This window comes from Lactuca virosa, chromosome 2 (assembly GCF_052849685.1).
Source record: "Lactuca virosa cultivar CGN04683 chromosome 2, Lactuca_virosa_CGN04683_v6, whole genome shotgun sequence".
NCBI classification, from domain to species: Eukaryota; Viridiplantae; Streptophyta; class Magnoliopsida; order Asterales; family Asteraceae; genus Lactuca; species Lactuca virosa.
Window position 1 is genome coordinate 65,523,942 of NC_136427.1, and position 27,787 is coordinate 65,551,728.

The window sequence follows — 27,787 nt, forward strand, 5'->3', positions numbered from 1 at the left end:
GTTATTGCCCTCTTTAGTGTATCCACACTAGCCACTAGCATAATTTCATGAACCATAAGACCCTTTATATAGTGTGGAGGACTAGGGTTAAACCCTAATACCCATGACCTTTCATTTCCTAGGATCCATGGGTTAAAGCTCCATGGACTATCCATGAAGACTTAGCCCAACCTAAATGAACTTGGCCCACTACACATATATATATCTAAGATTCCATATTTAATTAGTTCCTTTTGATCACTTAATTAATTATAAATTAATTCTTGATCAATACTAATTAAATAATATGATTATATATTAATATATTAGAACTTATAATGTATTAATATAAATCATAAATATACTATTCTCAAAAGACTATCTATATAAATTGTGTCGGTGAAGTGCAACCCAAATGGACCATGCCGGGTCGGGTCAAGTACATACCAAATATAGTTATGGACTTAGACATTAATCCAACAGTCTCCCACTTGGATAAGTCTAAAACTATTATTGAGTATGACTTCAAAAATCAACTGGCAATTGTAGCTCTTAAAGGCGCTGTCGAACTCTAATCTTGTCAATGAACTCTGACCATTGTCAATGACTTGTCCATTAGATAAGGGATCATATATTCCTCCATTCTAGATATCATATGGACTGAGACATGAATTATAATCATTCTCTCTGTCCATTTGTTGTTTCCCGATTTTCGATTTACGATGACTGACTGATTGAACAAATCAAATCAGTCCTGGCTTCGCCAAACACTCACATGTGTCATCGCTAAATCATCGAGGGGCCCACAGATATCGCTTTTATCCCGAAGGTAAAAGTAATGGATAAACTTCGACTCATATGGCTTGTTCTACTACTTGTTGAATCATACACAAAGGCACGTTTTATAACATCGAGTTACCAATGCGTTTTCGTGCAATCAATGTATAACCAACTCATAGTAACAACTCATATCTCTAGGTTTGAAGAATATAAGATATTATCATCTCATGATCACTCGTAATAAAATCCATGAAGTGATTCAAATGAGCGCGGGTTGAATCCAATACTCAGAACTTATGAGCACTCATGAGTGTTGTAGCACCACTTTGTCCACAACTTGGGCCTCTACAAACCAACCCATGACAGTCTTGATTCATATCTACTTCCAACATATGACCGACTGTGGATGGTTTGAATAACTTAATCATTCAGGAAGAGCGACTTAGTTATTCTTGAAGTCAAAACATGCAAAGTGAAACACAAGAATAAATGAATCAAATATGGTATCAAACCCTATGAATACAAATAAACACTTTTATTTATCACCATACTGATTACTCATTATTCATTGTTTCGGTTTTATCAACTTTATACTTGAATTAAACAATAGCTTTGCCATACACCAAGTATGCACTCTATGTTTGTCTATGATCCTTACTTTGTGAAATAAACCAATTGAACATAATTTCAATGATTCTAATTTCACACTCCCAAATCCTTATCGAAAAATATGAGAATTTCAAATTCCTATCATTTATCGAAATCTGTTTAGATTTTAAACTTATATGCACTGACCCTCCTGTAATGAATATGTACAAAGTCACAAAGACTTGTCAACAGTCATTATAAGGTATTCCAATGGAGATCAACTGCATAGAAACTAAGTCTCATATTCAAAGTACATTGCTTTGGACATGCTTCTTGCATTAAGTTTTCTAATCTTACACAGATAACTTCCACCTATGGAGACAACTCCATATTCTCATTTTGACTATCACTTCTGAATAAGAGATGCCTCATTTCAGAATATGTCAATATGGTCCTTCCAAAACTAGCACTATACTTCCAACTGTCCCTGAGCAACCAATCTTTGGTAAACCTCCGATTGTCCTCGACAATTGCTTAATCATTTTAGTCATATCCAATTCTAGACCTTTTCCCTTCTTAATGCCTCTGGGCATTTGGAAAAATTTAGAAATGACAAATATTATAGCACATGCAATCGATCCTGTACCCAAAGCAAATGGTACACGATTCATGATGTCTCATATAAAGACATGATTCTAGACCAGTCTTTTCCTACAATATTTTTATTTGCCATGTTTTCAAAATTTGACTATGAAGACGGATGTCGTAATCATAATCGAATTTTGAGAACGCAATATATAGAATTTCCTTAAGTTGAACCAATCCAACATGAAATTCATATATATATATTCTTGACTAAGGATGATTAAGGTCTCAATCTAAGCCTTTAGAACTGAAATGAAGTATATCCTCTCCCTTAATTATAGCAAAACAACTTTTTCAATCCCTGCAGCCTCACGAATTGAAACTTTTGTTTTCTATAATTAACATTGCTAACTTGCAACACTAACAATAATTATCATGCTCCCACTAACATGATGATTATTAGCATAACACTTATGCTCCTACTAGCTTTGACATGTACTCAGAAATCAGCTGGACTTCTAGAAATCAATACTTTATTGACTTTCTTACCAAAATTCAGATTTCTGATACGAGATGCTTTGATAAAACTTTATCAAAATCATACACCTTTCCTTAGATAGCATGCATGTGTGTCTAAACAATTTCAGAACTATGAAAAGGGATGCCGTAATGATAGTCTCAATTGTTTAGACCTTTTGCCATCTGCTTCAAATCTACTTGGTGGAAGTGTTTCCTCACCATCATTTTCATGAATCGGAGAGAAACCTTATGACCCTTAGATTTTATGGTGTATGTGTTCTTATCCATGTGAATCGTCAAAACCATAGTCACAAGACAAGGATAATGACAAATCCAAACTCATATGGACTGAACTTATGTAATCTTAACTTCTTGCCACCTGGCAGTACAGGGTCTGCCATTGCTTCCAAGTTGTTATGCAACCAATTGAGAACTTTCAGAACTCCTATGCAAAGCAAACTTTAACTGGAATGGGCACAGAATATGTCAACACGATAGGTTATAAACCTCAAGTCGTGTGCTAGTGAAGAACCTCAGGTTTTATTCTTGATTAGTTCTTGAAATTATTTTTAGGATCTTTAAGACTCCCACTATCCTCTTGACATATAAGACTATCTTGCCAAATATTCAAGAGATAGTGCAGATTCTTTATCAAGACAAACACTTCACACAATTGGCCTTAGTTGGTCTTTGTTTTATCCAAAACATCACAACTTACCAATTTCAAATGTACAAGAGTAGGACACTTTTACTCTTACATTTGACAAGTGTTTTAAACCTTTCTTTAAGATATGTCACTCAAGTTACAATCTTGGAGTATGACTCTAAGAATTGTTTTGGAACGAAGTATGACTCATCTTCCTGATCTAACCATTTCAACAATTCATGACTCCTCTTCTTAGTCATAATAATGCACTAAGATGACCTTTAGAGGACTAATTGTGATATGATTTCTAAATCATTAAGATGATCACAAACATGATACTAAAGTACTCTCCCATCTTTTCAGATTTGAGAAACTTTTATCTTTCTTCCTAATTTGATTCTTCCCATTCGTTCTGCCATACATTGAGACTTTTCCAATGTTTCAGAATTATACTTAAACTTGTAAGTATAACCATATTTACTAAACTTTAGTAAATCAAATAGTCTTAACGAGCTTTGTGGTGGACATGACCAGTGCACAAGAATGTGTACTCGATCCCTTTAGTCCTTCACTTGACTCATACATCCATGTGAACAAGTAATTAGTCTTGATTTTCCAATGCTTGAAAGTTCTCATTCATCATACTATTCAACTTACATGATTCCAAGTTTCGGTCCAATTGAAACTTGGGTGATGAGGAACTTTCCTGATTTGGTAAATTTAGACACTACCACAAATGAAAGAATCAAATCCATTTTCCAATATTGCTGTCAGTGGAATCATATAAGCAACAATTTTCCACAAATACCATTGTAAGGATACTTCAAATAAATAAAATTAAACAATTTTCTTTTATTTTAAAACTTTGCGGAAAAACTTATCCTTACAATCCACATGGAAAATTATTATTATCTATTCCTTAGCAATATATCATAACTTCTTAAGCAACTGCTCAAAATTCTGATGCGATCGAAATCCACCTTCGCGATCAGAATCAGCATATACTTCCTTTAAGATTTCTCTCTATTCTTTGATTCTTAAAACATCAACATGTGACCCAGTCACATCATGTAATGAGGATCTCAGAATAGAACTTAACAGAGTTAGATAATGGGCTCTACCTGATGTAGAGTCAAACTTATTGACTTTAACATCCTTAGGTAAATTTGGCAGCTTTGCAATCAACGCCCCTTCCTTTGGCAAAATAAACACATGGACCCTTTGGTAATGGTAATATCTTAGACTTAGCCTTTCTCTTTACCATTTGGTCAACCGGGTTGACTATGGTCAATCCCTTTCCATTGGGAAGAGAATGCTTTTTCTGGATTTCCAGTGTCACCATTGTCACTATCCATTAAGTTTTTGGGAAGTTGATCTTCTAATCAAATTTGCTTTACTATCGTTCCAAATCATTGCTGATTCAGCAGCACCAAGCAAATAAATATGATCATTAAGGTTCATGTCATAGTCTGTTTCATAGTAGTCCCAAAGGAACTCACTATGTGACTTAGAAAGTGATTGAACATCCAACTTTCTCAAGACTTTGACACCCAACTCTCCCGGCTTGTCAATATGTGACTTCATCTCTAAGATGTGATCACACATAGACCTTGCTTGCCATTAGGGCTTGAGTGACCTTGAACTTGTGGGTTAGGGAGAATAATTGGAGGAGGTGGAGGAAGAGAAGTATGACTTCCATGAGCCAAACTCGGGAAGTCATATTCATTAGGAAAGCTTGGTTTGGGAAGATCATTGTTGTCTAAACCAGACATCAACAATGGGAGAAATTCACGTAAAGTTGATTTAAGTCCTTAATATAACACCCAATATGATATATTAAGGCTAGGACCCAACAAACTATTTTATAACTTGGAAGAGGGATGCCGTAATCCAAGCTATAAAATATTTGAAGGTAGGTGAATGACGATTCACCAATTTCCACCAAGATAAACGAAATGTATTATTAGGTTTTAATTGGTTTTGAAACTCCTAGATTCTTTTGAGATTCATTGAACTTTTCAATGGCATGTTTCAATCTCGAGTGTGCCCTTCAGGTTTTGTGACTGGGATGCCGAGGATCACAAAACAAGGTGTGAAGTAACCATGCAAATATACTTGGTACCCTTAATATTTACCCCTCAATCGATGTGCCGGTTAACCACACACGCTCCAACGATACTATGATAAACATTAAGTTACCCTTTGCCTACCTTGTTAAGTCCAGGTTAGTGTATCGGTTAACCACACACGCTCCACTAACAGCTTAAACAAAGTGCAAAGTGTAATTTCATGGATTAGCACCTTATTCACATTTTCCTAAGTAACTAAGATTGGGAATTTATAAAAGGTTTAGTTACTTAGTATTTATCATTAATACTTATAATGAAGGGAGAATTATAGTCCTTGTCCTACCTGTTCGGGTAACGACCCTCCACCAGTCAAGGAAGCGGTGGGTGAGAGTGGACACCCATTAAACTGCCATTTTATAGGCGGTAACCTTATACCCCCCTTATAGACCGGCTTCGTGAATGAGGCCTACTAATGGTAAGACGACTTGCTCTTATACATATAATATATTAAACTTTTAATATTATAATAGTATAAGGGTGTATTTTAGACATTTAAAATACTTGGTGGTTTAATCTATTAATTAAACTATACTCTTAATTTAAATAAATTTAAACCATGTCATTATGGAATTATTAATTCTCTTTTAATTAAACACTTTAATTATCTATTAATAAAGTCCATAAGAGTTAATTGAATTATTCAATAAAAACATCATAATTCCAATTATTAAATTCAAAATTAAAACCATTTAATTAATTGTTTAAGTTATGAACCCAAGAGTTTTAGAATTCAATTCTTTTTTTTTATCATAAAAAAAACTTTTTCCAAATTCCAAAACTTGAGGGCAAGTTTTGTAACTCTTGAAAACTTTTGGATTCCATAACTTATGGAGTTAAATACTTGTTTTATGATGAAACTTTTCATGGTCCATAACTTAAGAACAAGTTATGGAATTCTTTAAAACATTAAGACTAAGTTTTGTAACTCCATAAAAAACTTTGAATCAGTTTTTTAAAAACCTTTTCATATCCATAACTTATGGAGGTTTCAAAAAACTCTTTAGATCAAACTTTTAAAACTAATAAAATAATCATATCATTTTATCTTTTACTAAATTTGACCTAATTCAACTCATATAGCAAATGATTCAAATTTTACAAACAATTAGTTTTTCACAAAAACAAGTGATTATCTTAAAATTTGACAAACGTCATGTTTTTTTCCTTTTTTTTTTCCAACTTTGAAAATAAAACATTTGCATCAATATAACAGAAAACAACCCATGGCTCTGATACCACTGTTGGGTTTTGAGCATTCTAACACTCCTATGGTGTACATGCAACCCTATAAACCTTGGATCTATGTTTTCTCTATTATACATGCAAATATTAAATATTCCAAGGTTTCATCCTAACTAGCATATTATGAAGCACCTATACTACAAAGTTCTAGTTAGATGACATACCTTTTGATGTAGCTTGATGTCTTTAAGCTTTAAGAGCTTAGCCCCAATAGTGTGGAAGCCTCAAGTGGAATCACAAATCACCAAAACACCTTGGAAAATCTTTAGAGAATATGGATACTTGGCTCACACTATGAAATCGGTTATTGCCCTCTTTAGTGTATCCACACTAGCCACTAGCATAATTTCATGAACCATAAGACCCTTTATATAGTGTGGAGGATTAGGGTTAAACCCTAATACCCATGACCTTTCATTTCCTAGGATCCATGGGTTAAAGCTCCATGGACTATCCATGAAGACTTAGCCCAACCTAAATGAACTTGGCCCACTACACACATATATATATATATATATATATATATATATATATATATATATATATATATATATCTAAGAGTCCATATTTAATTAGTTCCTTTTGATCACTTAATTAATTATAAATTAATTCTTGATCAATACTAATTAAATAATATAATTATATATTAATATATTAGAACTTATAATATATTAATATAAATCATAAATATACTATTCTCAAAAGACTATCCATATAAATTGTGTCGGTGAAGTGCAACCCAAATGGACCATGCCGGGTCAGGTCAAGTACATACCAAATATAGTTATGGACTTAGACATTAATCCAATAGGGGGCTGTGGTGTTCGCTCTCAAGATCTGGCGTCACTATCTGTATGGGGTTCGGTGTACCATATATACGGACCACAAGAGCTTGAAGTATTTGATGGATCAGCCCAACCTGAATATGCGCCAGAGGAGATGGTTGGACGTGGTAAAGGATTACGATTGTGAGATCCTGTACCACCCAGGCAAAGCTAACGTTGTAGCTGATGCCCTGAGCCGTAGGGCGGAGAGTGCCCCGATACGAGATGTTTGCTTGAGATTGACAGTGATGACTCCGGTGCTAGACACCATTCGGGAGGCCCAGGCAGAGGCCGTGAGACCGGAGAACCGCAAGAGGGAGCGGGTGATTGGGCAGGTACCTGAGTTCGTTACCGATAGCCGTAGGCTTGTGACCTTTCAGGGTCGGGTTTGGGTGTCGTATACGGGCGGGACGCACATCACTTTGATGGAGGAGGCGCACAGATAGAGGTTCTCGATCCATCCCGGGGCCACTAAGATGTATTTGGACCTGAAGAAAGATTATTGGTGGCCCTGTATGAAGAGGGTTGTCGCGTGGTTTGTGGAGAGGTGCTTGACCTGTCGCAAGGTTAAGGCCGAGCACCAGCGTCCGCATGCAAGTTGCAGCCGCTTGATATTCCCCAGTGGAAGTGGGAACATATTTCCATGGATTTCATCACCAAATTGTCGAGGACCGCGAGGGGTGTCGATGCAATTTGGGTGATCGTCGATCGGATGACGAAGAGCGCGTATTTTCTTGCCATCAGTGAGAGCTTTTCTGCTGAGAGGTTGGCAGAGTCGTATGTGCGGGAGGTGGTATCGCGTCATGGAGTACCGATCTCGATTGTGTCAGATCGAGATGTACGTTTCACTTCTAGGTTCTGGAAGAAGTTCCACGAGGAGTTGGGTACGAGATTGCATTTTAGTACCGCCTACCACCCCCAGACGGACGGACAGAGTGAGCGGACGATTCAAACGCTCGAGGACATGCTCCGAGCATGTGTGTTAGACTTCGGAGGAAGTTGGGACACGTATCTGCCGTTGGCTGAGTTTTCCTACAACAACAGCCACCATTCGAGTATTGGTATGCCTCCCTTCGAGTTGTTGTATGGGAGGAGGTGTCGGACTCCCATTTGCTGGGGAGAGCTAGGGCAGCGTGTGATGGGTAGCAATGAGATAGTGCTTCGGACGACAGAACAGATACAGCAGGTTAGACAGAGGTTACTGACGGCCCAGATTCGTCAGAAGAGTTACGCGGATAGGCGACGATCCGATCTTGAGTTCCAGGTGGGAGACTTCGTACTCCTGAAGGTATCTCCTTGGAAAGGAGTGATCCGATTCAGGAAGAGGGGCAAGCTGGGGCCCCGGTACATCGGTCCGTTCAGGGTGACCGCGAGGGTGGGTAGGGTAGCATATCGGTTGGAGCTACCTGCGGAGTTGAGCCAGATTCATGATACCTTCCACGTGTCTCAGTTGAGGAAGTGTATAGCCGATGAGTCGGCAGTGGTGCCACTGGAGGATATTCAGGTGGATGCGAGCCTGAATTATGCGGAGAGGCCAATCGCGATTCGGAATCAGAAGATCAAGGTTCTGAGGAACAAGGAGGTGTCACTGGTGCAGGTCCAGTGGCAACATCGGAAGGGGTCCGAGCTGACCTGGGAGCTGGAGTCGGAGATGCGGGAGCAACATCCAGAGTTGTTTGCCGAGCAGGACTTCGAGGGCGAAGTCTGATTCTAGTGGGGGAGAGTTGTAACATCCGGATACCCAGGTATCTTATTTTAAGTATTTTGTTGAATCTTAGAAAGGGACTCGGCGAGTAGGCGCTCAGACTCGCCGAGTGGAATCGCGCTTCTGCCAGCCTGGATTTAATGAAGGGACTCGGCGAGTCCATGCGTGGACTCGGCGAGTCCGCGCTGTTTAATGAAGCCCTAATTTTCGGGGCTTGTGCCCTATTTAAAGGCCCTTATGGCCGTCATTTGAGGCCACCTTGTTCCAGAGAAACCATAGAGAGAGTGAGGAAGGCTTGAGTGCAAGAAAGGGCTTATAATCTTCATTTTGGGGTGATTTTTGCTAGAGAAAGAAGAGAGGATCCATCTAGAACGTGAAGGGAGCTTGGATTGGAGCTAATCATCTTGAGATATTGTCTCTGGAGGTATAATCTCTTCTATTTCGTATTATTATGATAGATTTCATGATTTTAGGGTTTTTACCTCCCCTTTTTATAAGATCTAGTGAGTATGAGGTCCCCTTTGTGTTGATGATATCAGATCTAGACCTTGAGAGGTCCATAGAGTCACTACCTTCTAGCTTTTTGCAAGCAAATAAGCAATTGGAGACTAGGTTGCCATTTCTAGTGATATTTCTCCATTTGAGGCTTGATATGGGTTGCATGCACGTAAAGGTTGCACCTTTACGTGACTTTTGAAGGTTAGAAGGATGGATCTACTGTTTGGTGAAGCGGATCTGACCTCAAGAGATCTTTTGAGAGTTTCCATGGGAGGAACTCGCTGATTCCATAAGGGACTCGACGAGTCGAGTCGGGTTGCCCCGTGACTCGCGATCTGTAACGACCCGGGGAGTATAGGGTTGACTCAGTGAGTCAAGTGAGGACCAGGGACAAGGAGGCAGGCATGTACTCGCCGAGTCACTCTAGTGCACTCGGCGAGTCTGGTCAATGTTGACTGTTGACTTCTGTTGACTTTTAGGGATTAGTCAGTGTTTGGACTTATGAGCCATTAGAGGGACAGAATGGTCTTTTACCCTTCTTAGAGAACTTATAGAGAGGAGTTGGCCTAGCCTTTAGAAGTTGTATTAATTAGAGAATTTATTTATGTGATTAGGTGAAGGCTAGTGCAGTATTTCAGAGTTCGAGGTTTACCGAGTTACTCGAGGTGAGTCTTCTCACTATACTTTACCTAGGTTGGTAATTAGAGTTATGTGACAGAGTATTTTGTATGCTTTTGCATGATGTGATTTCTATGTGATTTATGCTATGTATGTTACAGAGTTTACAGAGTTAGGACCGGAAGGTCCACAGAGTTAGGGTCAGAGGGCCCACAGAGTTATGGGACTGGAGGGTCCCACTGAGACACATTGACCAGAGGGTCAAGCAGAGTTATAGCCTCGAGTGGCTAATACGTGTTGTGTGTGGTGTTTTGGGGAACTCACTAAGCATTTATGCTTACAGTGTTTTGTGTTATGTGTTTCAGGTACCAGTGAGGATCGCGGGAAGGCGCCGGCATGATCAGTACACACTATTGGAGTTTTATATATTATGATCTTGGGATGTGTTTTTATGGATTTGATATGTGATACATTGGAATTCGAGAATATTTATGAATGAAATTATATTTTTAAAAGTGAAAAATTGTTTTGAAATTTACGGTGTTACAGACACACAAAAATGCGTATCGTAAATCAGCGAGTGTCATTGTTTGCGCGTCATTAAAGGGTATTTTTCTTGTAGTGGTTTATTGCTAAAAAACAACAATCATATTCAACTTGTTACATTTTATATAAAATAAACTTGTCTAATACTAATCGATTACTTACAAATAACAAATATAAAAACTAGTTATTTATTACATATCATATGAATAAATGAATATTAAACTAATCAAATACTAATCTATTACTTACAAAATAACAAAGATGAAAACTAGCTTTTAATTACATACCAAATAAATAAAAGATTTCAATTTTATAAAATCAACACATACAACAACACAGATCGTTCATGACTTGTTTATGTACACACAAAATACATTAACATATAAAAGCAACCTTTCTTTTTTTAAGACAACTTTAATGACAAAATATGTTTGTAAACTTTTGTCGCATAAAATAACAATTATAAAGTTGTCATATAAAATATGTATGAACTTATATTTTTTTTAAATATCCATATTCTCCAAAAACCAAGATTATCTTAATAACAAAATATCTAACAACGGTTGGAAGATGGATCTGATACCAATTGTTGGGCTTATATTTAAAATTTGTTTCAAAAACTCGAGTTTAGAAATAGAAGCATTTAAAATAAATACCATAAACTAAATTTATTTCCTACCAAGGATCATATTACAATCAAAGGAAATATTAAAACAACCATAGAGAAAACAGAATAACAATCTTTGTAGACTTTAAATCCTAGAGGGGAGGCTAGGAAGTTGTTGGATATGGAAAGAGAGACCCAAAGTAGACCTCATTTATATGTATCCACCAAGCAAAGGTTATGTGACATCCTCATTTTCACGGCCAGAAAAGAGCGGTTTTGTTTATGCTTTATAAAAAAATCAGAGTACTTCTTTTAATAAAAATGTTGCGGAATTTGTTTCCAGAAAAACATGATAAATGTGTTATCAAAGCATTTCCGAAGAAATGTATTTTAATCATTTAAAAATATTGGGATGTCATCGTCAATACAGAATAAGCATAAACAGAACTTACATTCATTATTACTAGTGATTTATATCTCCTTAATCTCTCAGTGTAATGTAACTTCATATCGACACCTGTGATACAAATAAACTGAGTGGGTTAGGTTGGGAAACCTGGTGAGTACATAGGGTTTTCAACCTACAATAATATAATTATTATGTTTAAACATCAAACAATCAACCCAATTACCCATCCTCATTATCTTCTTTACTCTCAAGGATCTACCTTAAGAATCGTCTATTCCTCGTTAATTCATTCCTAAGGATCATCCTAAGGAAACGACACGAAATCCATCGTTGCCAGGGTTTACTTAACAGGCACTAAGTCGCATAGTCGCCAGGGTTTAGGCACTAAGTCTCATAGTCGCCAGGGTTATCTCGTTTATCGACAGTATTGTTTCCGAGAATCCACTCGCAATACATGTCAATGGGTTTTTAGAGTACAGCTGGTGAATACACAGTTCAAATACACCTACAGGTTGCGAGCCTGCTAGTGTTCCACCGGACTGTCTAGAATAGTCCGTGGTTGTCATCCATACTCTGCTAGATGACGGGGCCAACACTTAGGTAAAAGGCTTCTCTCATGGTTCACCTCTCACCCTTAGCTCATGGTCTATATCACCTCTCATCATTTTGTTTTTGTCACACAGCAACTATTTCATCTACCCATGTTTTACCCAACATATTTTGTAGATATAAAATACATATACAGTTTAAATCATTTAAAACATGTATAAAAATCTTTCACCCAGCATAGACGGCAAGTATACAGATAATATGCACACGTAGCACGTAATTTATATAAAATACTTCATATCTATGTGTAAGATGAAAGTAACTATGCACTCACTTGATAAGGTGGTGACTCGGTATTTGGACAGCACTTCGTTATCTCAAAACAATTTTCCCTTGACAAAACCTAGTATCAATACCACTAGGGTTTAGTCTAACGTTAACCGCGACTAATTAATAGTCTAACTATTATTACTATTATATAAGCGTTAAGCAACACTCTTATATAACTCATAATAATAGCCCAAATAATTATTTTAATGTCCTAATAATGTTACTATAATTAATTAGAAACTATATTAAAAATAGCGTAGGCGTAGCTCACTTACAGTGGGTTTTCTCGAAAACCGGGCTTCGCTTGGAGCAGCGTTTCTGTAACGCCCGTGTTTCTAGGCTAGGCATTAATATTGACTTAATAGTCTAGGTTAACCTTTGTAACTCATTTTGAAGAAATGAAAAGGAATTATGTGAATATTATGTGAAAATTATGTGTTTTAATTAATTAAGAATAAAAATGAGCGTCGAAAATAAATATTAGATAAAGCCAATATCTATTAAGAAAGTCGTATTGGTCGTGACAAGGATTATGGATATATAAAGAATACCAAAATCCGAGTTATAACGAAGAAGTTATGACATGTCGAAGTTTCGCGACAAAACCGGCACTGTGCCGAATGTCGTAAAAAGTGAGTTTTTGATAAACTACTTTTTAGCCTTAGTGATCTAAACAAAAGTCGTAGTGTTCGTTAAACCGATAGTATGTATAAAAAGAACGTCCAAATCTGACTTCGTATGAGGAAGTTATGATTTTTTTAAGTTTCAGCTTAGCATTAGACAGCTACAAACTCCAAATTTAGATCGAGTGATTTTTAGCCGACTCAACCTAAACGAGAATCGAAGGTCTCATCAATAGTAGTACAACGGTAAAAAGACAGACGAAAACGGACGTCGGATGAAGAAGTTATGAATTTTTAACGGATTTCCTGTCCCGGTCTGTTAAAAATAATAATATAAAAATTAAATTCAAAATTAGCCGACGAAGTCTAAACGAAAGTTGTAGAGCGTAATTTTACCTACGCGTGCATATAAAGAACGTCAAAAACGGAGCCCGTATGCGAAAGTTATGGATTTTAGAAGTTTTGGCACAAAAATCAAGGAAAAAAATGCCAAATCCGAGAAATTTCGCATGGTGGGACTTCGGCCACGTCACCTTCGCTGCATGCGCGCCACGTGTCCGAGACTGTTGAGTCACCGAGGCCACCTGGCGAGGCGTGTCGCCTTCCCTCGCATCCGAAGTGCGGTCCAATGGGTGTCCGACGCGTGCCTTCTCATGAGGTGTCCGACCTTCGCATGGTGTGCCACGACCGAACCCTCGGACCGTAGACCTCGGTCCAATCAGGAGGCTACACCAGGACCCTCGCACGTGCGAGCCATGTGCTTCCGCTTCGGATCTGCTGACGCGTGGAGACTTCTCAGCCCTTGGATCAGAAGCCTCGCCCCTATAAATAGAAGGGTGCGAGACCTCCCGGGTATATTTTGGAAACTTGTCATTTTTAACCCCCTTTCAATATTTCTTTCATTCCAACTTCCCCCAAAGCCCCGCTACTATACCAAACACCCGAAATACGCCCCGAAGTACCCAAGAAGCCCGAGAAATTTATCTTTTCGGTTTTGAAGCCCAACCTTCGCAGAGTCCGGTTTCTCAATAAAACTCTCGGTTTTATTAGAAACGATCCTTTTAGGAAACAAAGTGCTGCCCGATTATCATTAAATCAAGTGAGTGTATAGTCACCTTCATCTTACACCTAGATATGAAGTATTTTCTATAAAATACGTGCTATATGTAATTGTATTAATTGTTTAATTGAGGTGACTGTTGAATAGATATTTTATACAAGTTTTAAACTGTATATGTATTTTTATCTACAAATATGTTGGGTAAAACATGGGTAGATAGTTGATGTGTGATGAAATAAAATGATGAGAGACCTCGATGTGATAGTGATCCAGTCATCTAGCGGAGTATGGATGACGACCACAGACTTTTCTAGACAGTCCAGTGGAACGCTGGCAGGTTCGCAACCTGTAGGTGTTAATGAGCTTGGGTGTTCATTTGCTGTACTCCATCCCCCACATGGTTGCCTTATTTGACATAAATTGTTGGGAAACCCCCAAAGCAGTGTTGTCGCCCCGATGAAAATCCTTAGGCTAGGTCCCTTGTGATAGGTGTTTAGGGACGTAAAGTGAGGATAACGGGAATGGGTAATCAGCGTTATTGTTGATTGATGAACTTAATAAGTTTATTATTATTGTGGGTTGAAAACCCTATATGCTCACCAGGCTCCCAAGCCTGACCCACTCAGCTTTTTATCTTACAGGTAGTGGACCCCGAGCATAGTCGAATGATGATGAGAGATTTTTGGATTATAGGCCAGTAGTTGTAAATAACTGTTGAAAGGCTTATAATGTCTTGTTTATGCTTTTAATCTGTATCGGAACATGACATCCTGAGGTTTTGATATAAAAGGAAAATATACACTTTCTTAAAGAAAGGTTTTGATAAATTTTTATCATGTTTTGTTTTGGGGACCAATTCCGCAACATCTTTTAAAAGGATTTCTCTGACTTTATTTTAAAAGCATAAATTAAATCGGTCTTTTCTGGCTGAGAAATTAGGGGATGTCACAGTTTCCGAACCGAAAGACCCTTTTTTCTCGGGACTCCGGGAGCCTCGGGGCTTCCTTCGGGTGCTAGCGGGTTTACCTAGGCTTAGGGGGGGTTTGGGGGGTAGTGAGAAAAAGTAGAGAGAGAGAGAGAGAGAGAGAAGTGGGAATGAAGTGAGAAATGAGGGCTGCCTTCGCTCCCTTTTATAATCACCAGTTGCGGAGTACGCTGGGCGTTCCTGCGAGGGTACGCGGGGCGTACCTCGTACGCAGGGCGTTCCGGCCTTACGCTGTGCGTTCGTACAGACAAGTGTCCGAATCCGGGTGGGGCGACGTGGATCATTCCGAGACCAAGCGAATCCGAACGCGGGGCGTTCCCCTCTCGTACGCGCTGCGTAGCGAGCCAGCTGTCACCCATCCGAGGCGAGTCCGTGATCAGCAAGCGACGGCCCAGATCGAGCCACGTCATCATTCTCGCATCAGATTTCGCAAATTCACTTTCCGACTTCTAAAAATCATAAGTTTCGCATACGAGCTCCATTTTCGACGTTCTTTATATCAACGCGTAGGCGGGAACGTACTCTACAACTTTCGTTTAGACTCCGTCGGCTAATTTTGACTTTATTTTAAAAGTCATATTTTTAACAGGCCGGGACAGGATTGGTCCGTTAAAAATTCATAACTTCTTCATCCGACGTCCGCTTTCATCTATCTTTTTATCGTTACGCTACTATTAACGAGATCTTCGATTCTCGTTTAGTTTGTGTAGGCTAAAAACCGCTCGATCTAATATTCGAACTTCGGGTTGTACACTGCTAAGCCGAAACTTCGAAAAAATCATAACTTCCTCATACGAAGTCAGATTTGGGCGTTCTTTTTATGCATGCTCTCGGTTTAACGTATTTTACGACTTTCGTTTAGATTGCTAAGGCTAAGAGTCGCTCTATCGTAAATGCACAATTTACGCTTCCCGGTGTCGTGCCAGTTTTGCCGTAAAACTTCGACGGGTCATAACTTTTTCGTTATAAATCAGATTTCGGCGTTCTTTATATGTACGGAACCCTTGTAACATATACTACCACATGGTTAAGATTATTTATTCTAAATAATCTTTTTTCGTAAAGTCGTTTTCGACCCCTATTATCTCGAAATTGACTAGCCCGGATCTACGGGCGTTACAGGTTAGCCACCAAAGATGTTAGTCTTTTCTTGTATTAAGTACTCCATAAAACTCTACGAACTATTACCAAATTAGTCTTAACCGGGAAGCACATTAAATGCTCTAATCTACACAACCCTTTGCAAGAGAGAGGATAGGGAGAGAGGCAAGGAACTCTCTACTTTTAGAGAGAAAAATAAGAAGAAAAACTAGCCAAATGTCTTGTTATACTTCTCTTTATATACATACACATATGTAGCATGGACCATACTAGTAATTTATGAAAGCATGATGTCTTACGAAAAATATAGGGTAAAAGAAGGAAAGACGACAAACAACATCCCATACTCCTTGTAAGCCTACGACTCTGAGGAGAGTGATGGGAGGTTAGTGTGTGATTTAATCCATCTCATTAGCTAGCATGTCATGTTATATATATATATATATATATATATATATATATATATATATATATATATATATATATATATATATATATATATAAAAGCTTAGGTTATTTTGTTCTAACTAATTATTGTGTGGATGTAGGAATGATTGTGGACCAATCATTTTAGTTATTTTAAGAAAGTGATTAATAACTATTATTGAATTAAAAATAATTGAAAAATATCATCTAATTTCACTATAAGGGCATTTTAGTCAATTGAGATAAATTTAAAAAAGGAAAATTCCTGATTTTTTGGAAGAATTGATTCTAAAGGAAAATTTAATTAACCCGATTTTATTCTATCAGAATGACATTCTGTTAAAATGATACTTTTCAAAAATGCCATGGTACATATTTCTGCCACAATACATATTTTGATTAAATGAACTTCTTAAACAAATACAAGATTGCTGAACCAGCTGTTAAAATAACAAGATCTTTGTATATTCATAAATATATAAATGTAGATTTATACATATTTTTACAAATTAATAATCTTTTACATTTTAATACAACTATAACTATTCTAATAGAATTTCATAAAAATGAAATAAATTCTCAAAGAGAACATAACATGCTTAATATATACAATTCTTGAACCAGTGCACTTGATATTCTTCAATGGTCATGTATCTGCCAAAAAAAAATACACATTTTTAAATTCTATGTTAAAATGCATACCACATGGTCATAGCCAAAGAATTTTGTATTACAACCCAAACAATATCGGCCTTCTTTATTCTGACAGAATTGTATATCTCATGCTAGGAATAAAAACCTCTTGGATCGGTTTGTCATGATCTTTAGGATTCACAAACTCGGTAACACCAAACTTCTTAGTTGTCATTCAAGAATTCAACAAAAAAACTTGAGAAATATCGATGTATGTTAGGAATTAGTCAACTCTTTTAACACATAAAAGTAGATCATGGAGTGAGTTACCTTCATTGGTTCTACTCTCATTTAGGTCAATACCAATGATCCTTGAAGCCCCAGCAATCCGAGCTCCTTCAGCTGCCTGATATCGAACCAAAAGAAAATACAAATCCAAATCCTTTTCTATAATTTAGCCAAGTTGAATACACAAATAGAGAAAGAAACAAAAGTCGACTCACAGCAAGCCCTACAGCCCCTAGCCCAAATACAGCAACAATCATACCCTCTTTTGGTTTAGCAACATTCAGGGTTGTACCCATGCCTTCATGCCCAAAAAAACAAACCAAAATAAGTTAAAGTTACGCTTACACTTGTTGATTTTACAGAAACGAAATAAAGAAACCAACCAGTGGAAATCCCACAGCTAAGAACGCAGACTTTGTCAAGGGGAGCATCAGGATTGATCTTAGCAACACAACCAGAATGAACAACTGTGTACTCACTGAAAGTTGAGGTTCCAAGAAAATGGTAAATCGGGTTTCCATCTATTGAGAATCTTGTTTTTCCATCGTTTATCATTGTACCCCTATCACAAGTAAGCAATCTTCGCAGGTGAAAATGGATTACAGAGTACAATAATGGAGGTGTTATTCGTAATGCACATCAAATTCCATTAAATTACAGAAGCAAAAAGGTAAGCAGTGTTGAAAGAGAAGGAAGACTCACTTGAGAAATGTGCATCAGACTTCATCCCGATCATCAAACGTGTGGTATTGGCTGAGCGCGTGGCATGTGCGGAGCAGCAGCGACGGCTGCTGCGGCGGTCACAGTAAGAAATGAAAGAAATCCGACGGCAATATCCGGTTGCTGATCTTCAACAAACACTTCTTGCGGAACCCTAAATGCTCCATGAATACAAAGCATCCCTAATCCAATCAATGAGGAATACATTATGAGCGATCCCAATCCAGTCAAGAAGAAGAGAGAAATGGGATGTGAAAGGAAAGATAATGCAACTAAGACGATGAAGACAAGATACTAGTGGCGATGAGGATGAAGAACCAGCAACAGGAGCAAAGAGGAAGGCGACTGACGATGGAGAAGTAACATGAAAAAGAATGTCGACGTCTTTTGGGGGCTTGGATCGATGGGTAGGGTTTTAAATCATTAAAAAAAACCGATCCTAAAATAAAGGGACATCATGACTAATTTTGGATATTACTTAATATATGTGTAATATTACTAGTTTTTCCTTATTAATTTATTTTATTTATTTATTTTTTTTTTTAAATTTTGATTGGTCTACAATCATTATTACATCCACACAATAATTAGTTAGAACACTTCAACCTATATATATATATATATATATATATATATATATATATATATATATATATATATATATATATATATATATATATATAAAAGTTGTAACCTTATTGAATCTTATGTTATTAGCAAATATTATAGATCTTTCAAAAACTATTATAAACATTCAAAGACACACGTATCAAATTCATAAACACATTTCTTACTCGATCGTCTATATATATATATATATATATATATATATATATATATATATATATATATATATATATATATATATATATATATATATATATAGAGAGAGAGATGGATTTGGATTCAATGAGAAACCATTCTAAACTATTGAACTAAGGAACCAATCTTGTCTGTTAGAGAAAAATTTATCAAAAGCTTAAAAAAGTGTTATACATTTAAAGGTTAGATGCACATGCACCGGGTCAAAGCAAAAAACGTCATCTCTTTAAAAAAAATAGCTTAACCTTTTTAACGAAAAAAAATAAAAAAAACCTCATATACCGTTGTTTATAAATTTTTGTCCTCTTTAATTAGAGATCCAAATTGCTATATAAAAAAGAAATGTTTTTTTTTAAAAGAAAAAAACTCTCTTCATTTTGATACGCTTATTTTATATCGAAAAAATAAAATAAATATATCAAATTCAAAATTTTTTGTACTCTTTAAATAGACATTCATATAGATGTAAAAAAAGTATTTTTTTTTACATTGTAGGTTAGACTCAGAATCTGCATCAAAATCACATTGTGAATTTGCTCCGCATATAATTTTGTTTTTGGCATTCACAATGTAAATGTAACTTACTACATCAACAGGTTTGATCATTTACAAATTAATTTTGTGAAATATAGATTTGAATCGAAGTATATTTCCTTGTAGTTTTATAATATTTTAACGTTTTAGTTACTTATAAATTGGTTTTGTAAAAGTCACAAGTGAATTTATTCACAATGTGAATTTATTCACAATGTGAATGCTAAAAAAAAATTGTATGCAGATCCGACTCACACTTTCGGTTTTTTTTTTCTTTTTTTTTTACAATCATATGAATGTGCATTTAAAGAGTACCAAAAAGTAAGAATTTTGATCTATTTATTTTATTTTTTTCGATAAAAAATAAGCTTAAATATTAAAAAAACTAACAAAAAGAAGTGAGGATTTTTAGTTCATTTTTTTTATATCAATATGGATGTCTATAGAAAGAAGATAAAAAATTATGAATTTCGGTATATTCGATTTTTTTCGATAAAAGATTAGTCATAAAAAAACGAAAAAAAATGAAGTGAGTTTTTTCTTATATTCGCGTGCACGTGCATCCAACCTTTTAATATGCGTCTTTTTTTTGCCCTTGAACATTTAATTTCTAGCGGACAAGATTGGTTTATAGGTCCTTGTTCAACTTTTGCATATATATATATATATATATATATATATATATATATATATATATATATATATATATATATATATATATATAGTAATTTAGTAAATTTAATGTGAAAATTAATGTGTTGTTATTAATATATATTCATTAATAATAATAGCAAAGTTGTATATACAAAATTTATAACAAAATAATAACATAAAAGTGATGTACTTAGTGTAAGGGTCGAAATATTGTAATTAGTCGAAGTATGTGTTGGTGTCTTCGAACATTTTTGTAATGTATTTTACTAAGGCATTGTATTCGAAACTTAATGTTTAGTCCTTAGTATATTTTTTGTACGCTTTTCTCTCCTATATATAGGAGTGTTTACTAGAGTCTTAGAAACGAAGTCTTTACAGAATATTCACTTGTACTCTGTAAACTTGAAAGCGTAATAGAGCCAAACAGATCATATTTACATTCTGTGTCCAAATTTCATATTCATACTTTGAATTCAACTCTGATTAATTCAATACTCGATTCTTTGTTTCATCAATTGGTATCAGAGCAGGAATCATAATCTCTGATCTGATTTTTACTTTGTTAAAAAGGTTTTTGAATCAACTTTTTGATTCAAAATTTTCCGCACTTTTTGAAAGTGAAAAATTGTCTAGATCTTAGTCTGTGATTCGATTCTGCACTTAATTCATTGAATCGAGTGTTCTAATAGTGATTTTGATTTGAATCAAATAGTTTGTTGTCAAATTTTCAAAGTTTCTTAAAAATTCTCAAGAATTTTTCCGTACATCAATGGCGTCTTTCAATCTGAATTCCATGACTTCATTTTCTCATCTTCTAGGATCATCCACCAAAATTCCTATGCTCATCCCTGAGTATTACGATCAATGGGCTGATCGTATGCAGGATTATCTAAATGGATTGGATGAAGAACTGTGGAATTGCATTTCTGGCAATCTCAATCCACCATCGAATGTTCAACCAATTGGATCATCTTCTGGAAATTCTGAAGTTGAGAATCAAACTGATCGTCTGAAAAAGCTGGAGAAGAGGTGTGTAAGAGAGCTAAGAGGAGCTTTGCCTCCAGTTGTGTACAACTATGTGAGGAGTTGTACAACTGCAAAGGAAATCTGGAACTCTCAAGGAGAAATTTCAGGGAAGTGAGAAGACAAGAGTTAACTCTGTGAAGCAATGCTTAGTGGAACTGAAGGACTTCAGACAGAAAGATGGTGAAATGATTGAAGTTTATTACGATCGTCTTAATGAATTGATATATCGATGCAATCGATATGGTATCACCAGGTCAGCCATGGAGTTCAATCTAATCTTTGTTATGGGACTTCATAAGGAGTGGCGTAGTGTGAGCATGATGGTTAAGAATCAACAGAGTTTTGATACGTCAACTTTGAATGACTTATACAATCAACTGAAGACTCATGAAAGCGAAGTGAACGAAATAGCTGAAGAAACGAAGGCAAGTTTGGGAGGTCCACTAGCTTTGGTTTCGAAGATCTCTGAAAAAGAAGCTGAGAAAGACGTTTCAGATGAAGATGAAGGGTTCATCATGAACTCAGATGATGAGGCAATTGCTTTCTATTCAAACAATCGTGTGAAAAAGTTCTTCAAAAAGCCTTTCAATTCGAAGGCAAAGTTATCTGAGACAAAAGGGAGTTATGTGAGTAAAAGTGATGGGGATGAGAAGAAAAAGGAAGAGATGAAAGATACGAAGCCTGTTGAGGGAAAGACAGAGAAGAAGTTAAAGGGAGATGCTGGGATTGATTGTCATTATTGCAACGGTGCTAATCACCTTGCGAATGACTGTATGCTTCGAAAGAAGGATGAAAGGAAGAATAAGGTCAAGGATGAGGCGTACTATGCTGAGAAGCTGGAGGAGGTTCGTGCTAAAGCCAAAAATTTGTCTCTGGTTGCAAAGGGTGCGAATGAGGATGAAGAAGGTACTTATCAAATCTGGTCATCTGGATCAGATGATGAGGAGATGCGAAATCCGACCCACGGGGCAATGTTTGCAAAGATGGAGGAAGAATCAGATGAGGAGGTATACGAAGTGCGTGGGAGATGTTTCATATCAAAAGCTGCTGACAAATCTCCGATGACCACAAAGGTACGAAATATTCTTGAATCTTTCAATATTCCAGTACATGCTTATAATTCTGAATTAGTATCTTTCGATGAAACTGTTATTTACTTTGATTCGATTGTGGTATCTGCTAGCAATGAGGCTAAGAAGCTGTCTATGCAGTTGCTAGAGACACAGAAGAAATTAGATTCGAAAATCACTAAGATAGATTGTTTAGAACTTCAAATAACTAATATCATGGTTGATAGGGATAATTTGTCTAGTGATAATAAACTGTTGTTAGCCCAGAGGAACATTTACTGTAACTCTGCTAAAAGATTGTATGGGAAATGAACTGAACTTCATCATTCATGCGAAATCAGTAAAGAACAACATAGAAAATTGCTGCCATTTTTAGCTTATGAAAGAGCTACGGTAGATAACATTTCGTATGAATGTGAAAAGGAAATAGCTGATTTTAACAAAGTTCCGAATGATAAGTATAGATAATGAATAGTCAAAGTTGATGAATATCTTGATGCGAATGAATTAGTTAACATTGTGAATGATACTTTAACTAAATCTGAACCAATTCAAATTTTGAAAAAGACTGATAATTCAACGTCTGATTCTCAATCTAATTTTGCTGATATTATAGATAATTCTGATAATATTAGTGAAATTAGTGAGTTTGAAGATGTTGATTGTTCTCAGTTGTCTGTTGTTAATGTTGCTTCAACATCTAAAGGGAAAGAAAAAGGTAAGGATTCGATGGTTGAAAATGAAACTGATATACCCTCAACTTCGAAAGTTTGTGAAATGAACTTTATGGATCTCAAAGATTGCCAAACTGATGATAGTGATGATGAAGAAATAGAGAAAGTTTCGAAAGAAAAGGCATCCTCAAAGGAAGAAGAAATTCCACGAATAGTTGTTGATCAAGTGTATGGTGATACACAAAAGTTCGAAAAAGTAATGAATGAAAAAGGTGAACATTATCTTGAAACGAACACAGTGGTCTATCCAAATTTCAAATGCACAGATGATGTCATTTTTCAACAAAAACTCAACAATCATCTCAATCAAATTATACAAGGTCTGAAGTGAATAAGCAAACAAAGTTTTCGAAAATTTCTAAATCAAGAGCATTTTCAAATAAATCTAATTCAAATCAACAAGTTTTTCAACAACAACATCTTAAATCAAAAGTTGGTTCATCATATGCTTACTCTTTTGTAACAAAACCCAAAGTTGATTTTGTACCTCAAAAGCCAAATTTTCCTAATCACACAAAAACAGAAACTATGAAAACATCACGAGAAAAAGGAATGACTTCTAAGAAGAACATTGATCATTGGCTTGAAAGAAAAGGAAAAATGTATCAGTCAAATGCATATTCAAAGGAGCAAATTCATGATGCATTTGAAAAATATGTGAATACTTCTTCGAATGGAAGTTCATCATCCAAGGATTCGAACATCATGGTCAAAGCTTGGAGACCAGTCACAAACTCAAAATGCGAAGGGTAATGTCAGTGAACATTCGAAACCATCAAACACTTATGTTTCGGTTCCTTTGGATGATGAAGTAAACTTAATCGATAGTCTCAAAACCAAGGTTTGTGATTGGGTTAAAAGTTCCACATTACATTCGAAATTGAAATCTAATTTCCAAGGACCCAAAAAGCTTTGGGTACCTAAATTTTTCCATTAATTGCAGGTATTGTGTGACGAGAAATATGATAATAAATGGTACATTGATAGTGGTTGCTCTCGTCACATGACTGGGAAGAAGGAGAATTTACGAGATTTTCGAAGTCTCAAAAATGCTGGAGTAGTAAAGTTTGGGAACAATCAAAAGTGTCAAGTCAAAGGATATGGGAAAATCACGAATGGACAATTCACAGTGAATCGTGTTGCATATGTTGAAGGTCTTCAACATAACTTGATTAGTGTTTCTCAACTTGTTGTGGGCACTGGCAATCAAGTTCTTTTCAACGAAGAAGGAAGTGTTATTTCGAATGTTAACACAAACGAAATATTACTGAAATCTAAAAGGAAAGGTGACATGTTCACTCTGGACATCAATCCAATTGTTGGCAAACCAGCTGTATGTCTTCTTTCGAAAGCCACATCTGATCTAAGCTGGTTATGGCATCGAAGACTTTCACATCTCAATATTCGAAACATCAATAAACTTGTGGTACAAGATCTGGTAAGAGGTTTACCTGTACTGAAATTTGACAATGATTCTTTATGTGCAACTTATGAAGTTGGCAAGCAACATAAACAAGGTCATCCAATAACAATTGAATCGAAAATTGTTGTACCACTGGAGCTTTTACATATTGATTTGTGTGGTCCTTCGACTGTTTTAACTCTTAACAAGAAACGGTACATTTTAGTTATTGTTGATGATTTTTCAAGATTTACGTGGGTTTATTTTCTCAGGCTTAAATCCGAAGTTGCACAAATCATGATTGACTTTATCAAGAAGATGGAAATCACGTTGAAGAAGACTATTCGAAAAATCAAGAGTGATCATGGAACTGAATTTAAGAACAATGTTCTTGATTCATTTTTAGTGGACAAAGGGATTTCGCATAATTTTTCATCTCCATACACACCACAACAAAATGGTGTTGTAGAATGAAGAAATCGCTCAATATGCGAAGCAGTAAGAACCATGTTGGCATATGCGAATTTACCTCAATATCTTTGGGCTGAAGTTGTTTCAACTGCTTGTTTCACTCAAAACAGATCGTTCATTCATCGTCGTTTTAATATTACACCATACGAAATTCTGAATAATCGTAAACCAAATGTGAAATTCTTTCATGTTTTCGGATGCAGGTGCTTTATTATGAATCTCAAGGATCATCTTTCGAAATTTCAAGCAAAAGCTGATGAAGGGATTTTTCTTGGATATTCACATAATTCTGTTGCATATTGTGTGTTAAATAAGCGGACACGAAAAATGGAAGAAACTTTCAATCTCACGTTTGATGATTACTATGTTAAACAAAATGAGCATAAATTTTCAATTCATCCAATTTTACAAGAACCTCACAATGAATCTGAATCTATACAAATGGATGATATTGATTATGATTTGATTTTTGGAATTTCAGATCATGCAGTCGATGCTGAAATTCATGCTCCTGATAATCACATACCCGAATTTACGAAACTTACTGATAATACAACATCAGATCCTCAAGAAGGCGAAAGTAAGCAAAATAATCCAGTGGAGGGGGAGCACTTGGATTCGAATACTCTAAATGATGAAGATCATTCTTTCAAGGGGGAGACAGAACGATTGAATGCTGATGTTGAGGGGGAGCATGTTGTTGAGGGGGAGCTTGATGGTGAGGGGGAGCATAATATTGATGATGCTTGTTCAATTGCAGGCTCAAAAAATGATGAAATGTACGAAGATGCACCTTTGGAATTTGATCCAGCATATCCACCATTGGAAAAATGGACAAGAGATCATCCGAAGGATCAAGTTATTGGGAATCCACAAGAAGGAGTTTTAACAAGAGCTCAGATTCGTGCAAAGAATGAGGTACTGAATATTCATCAAGAATTTTGCATGTTCAATGTTTTCATATCTAAATTTGAACCAAAAACAGTTAAGAATGCAATGGAACACTCAGATTAGGTTGTTGCAATGCAATCTGAATTGTCTGAATTCGAACGAAACAAAGTTTGGCGATTAATTCCTAAACCTGAAAATGTTTCGATTGTCGGGTTAAAATGGACTTTCAAAAATAAAACCGACAAAGATGGAAACATTGTTCGAAACAAAGCCAGACTTGTTGTAAAAGGATATTCACAACAAGAAGGAATCGACTATGAAGAAACTTTTGCCCCTGTCGCAAGACTCGAGGCGGTTCGAATATTTCTGGCTTATGCATCTCACAAAGATTTTGATGTTTATCAAATGGATGTGAAGTGTGCATTTTTAAATGGAGAGCTTGAAGAAACTGTTTACGTGGAACAACCCCCTGGTTTTATTAACGAAGAATATCCTAATCATGTTTATGTTTTAGATAAGGCAGTTTATGGTTTAAAACAAGCACCACGAGCATGGTATGCAACTCTTACATCATTTTTGAAACAATCTAAATTTAAACAAGGATCTGTTGATCCCACATTATTTCGAAAGAAAGTGGGGAATCATCTTATGCTTGTTCAAATTTATGTTGATGATATTATTTTTGGCTCGACTGACCCTGCTTTGTCTAGAGAATTCGAAGATTTGATGAAAAGCAAGTTTGAAATGAGCATGATGGGAAAAATCAATAATTTCCTTGGATTGAATATTCGTCAAAGCAGAGAAGGGATTTTCATTAATCAGGAAAAATATACGAAAAATCTGCTAGAAAAGTTTGGATTGACGAATAGCACAAAGCTTCGTGTACCAATGGCAACAGGCATAAAGTTAACACCATCGTTAGACAAACCTGTTGTTGATATAACGTTATATAGGAGCATGATTGGTTCATTACTTTATCTTACAGCAAGTAGACCTGATATCATGTTTTCTGTGTGTAATTGTGCTAGGTATCAGTCTAATCCATGCGAACCACATCTCACTGCTGTGAAGAATATTTTTCGTTACCTTAAAGGAATAATTTCGTTAGGATTGTGGTATCCTTCGAAAACAGGATTCTTCGTACAAGCATACTCAGACGCAGACTTGGGTGGTTGTAATCTTGATCGAAAAAGCACAAGTGGTGGATGTCAATTTCTTGATGGCAAATTAGTAAGTTGGCAGTTGAAAAAGAAAACATGCGTGTCAATTTCCACAGCTGAAGCAAAATATGTGGCTGATGATGCTTGCAATTCACAAATAATATGGATCCAAAGTCAATTGCGTTATTATGCAATTAATATGAAAAAGATTCCATTATATTGTGATTCTCAAAGTGCGATAAGAATTTGTCATAATCTTGTGCAGCATTCGAAGACTAAACACATAGCTCTTCGTTATCATTTCATTAAAGATCACGTGGAGGATGGAAATATTGAAGTACATTTCGTGAAAACAACTGATCAGTTAGCTGATATTTTCACGAAACCTTTGGATGAAAAGTCATTTGTGAGAATAATATAAGGGCTTGGAATGATCGATGGAAATTCTGTTTCATGCGAAAAAGAAAACTGATGGGTGACAATGAATGAATCAGAGGCACTGAATAAATGATAACGCAAAGTCATTCAGCATTCAGCGGTTACTGTTCCTGGTCAACGCTTCGACCGCTTCGAATTCGCACGTTTGTCACTTATTTTAAAGCGTTGAGTTAGTGGTTACTGTTCATAGTCAAC

The 27,787-nt window shown here is 36.1% G+C and overlaps 1 protein-coding gene across 3 annotated transcripts; it reads right to left on the minus strand.

Annotated features, from left to right (window-relative positions):
* Window positions 1-17,342: 17,342 nt before the first annotated feature.
* LOC145156368 (alcohol dehydrogenase 1-like) lies at window positions 17,343-18,790 on the minus strand. Of its 3 annotated transcripts, none has more exons than XM_079075774.1 (5): window positions 18,373-18,790; window positions 18,054-18,232; window positions 17,886-17,968; window positions 17,713-17,788; window positions 17,343-17,403 (listed from the first exon to the last, which is right to left on the minus strand). In XM_079075774.1, the coding sequence occupies exons 2-5, from the start codon at window positions 18,223-18,225 to the stop codon at window positions 17,396-17,398; spliced, it is 339 nt and encodes a 112-aa protein (XP_078931900.1). In that variant the 5' UTR covers window positions 18,226-18,232; window positions 18,373-18,790; the 3' UTR covers window positions 17,343-17,395. The 3 variants fall into 3 exon arrangements, with proteins under 3 accessions (XP_078931900.1, XP_078931899.1, XP_078931898.1); XM_079075773.1 differs by having other exon boundaries at window positions 17,349-17,788; window positions 18,373-18,572; window positions 18,686-18,788; XM_079075772.1 differs by having other exon boundaries at window positions 17,349-17,788.
* Between the last annotated feature and the right edge of the window lie 8,997 nt (window positions 18,791-27,787).

Bases quoted from the DNA above. Each gene is read 5' to 3' on its own strand.
- LOC145156368 (XM_079075772.1), bottom strand. From the start codon at position 18,225: ATGATAAACGATGGAAAAACAAGATTCTCAATAGATGGAAACCCGATT. The intron at 17,969-18,053 runs GTTGGTTTCTTT...TTGGGCATGAAG, and splicing joins TAGCTGTGGGATTTCCACTG to GCATGGGTACAACCCTGAAT. The intron at 17,789-17,885 runs GTGAGTCGACTT...GTTCGATATCAG, and splicing joins TAGGGGCTGTAGGGCTTGCT to GCAGCTGAAGGAGCTCGGAT.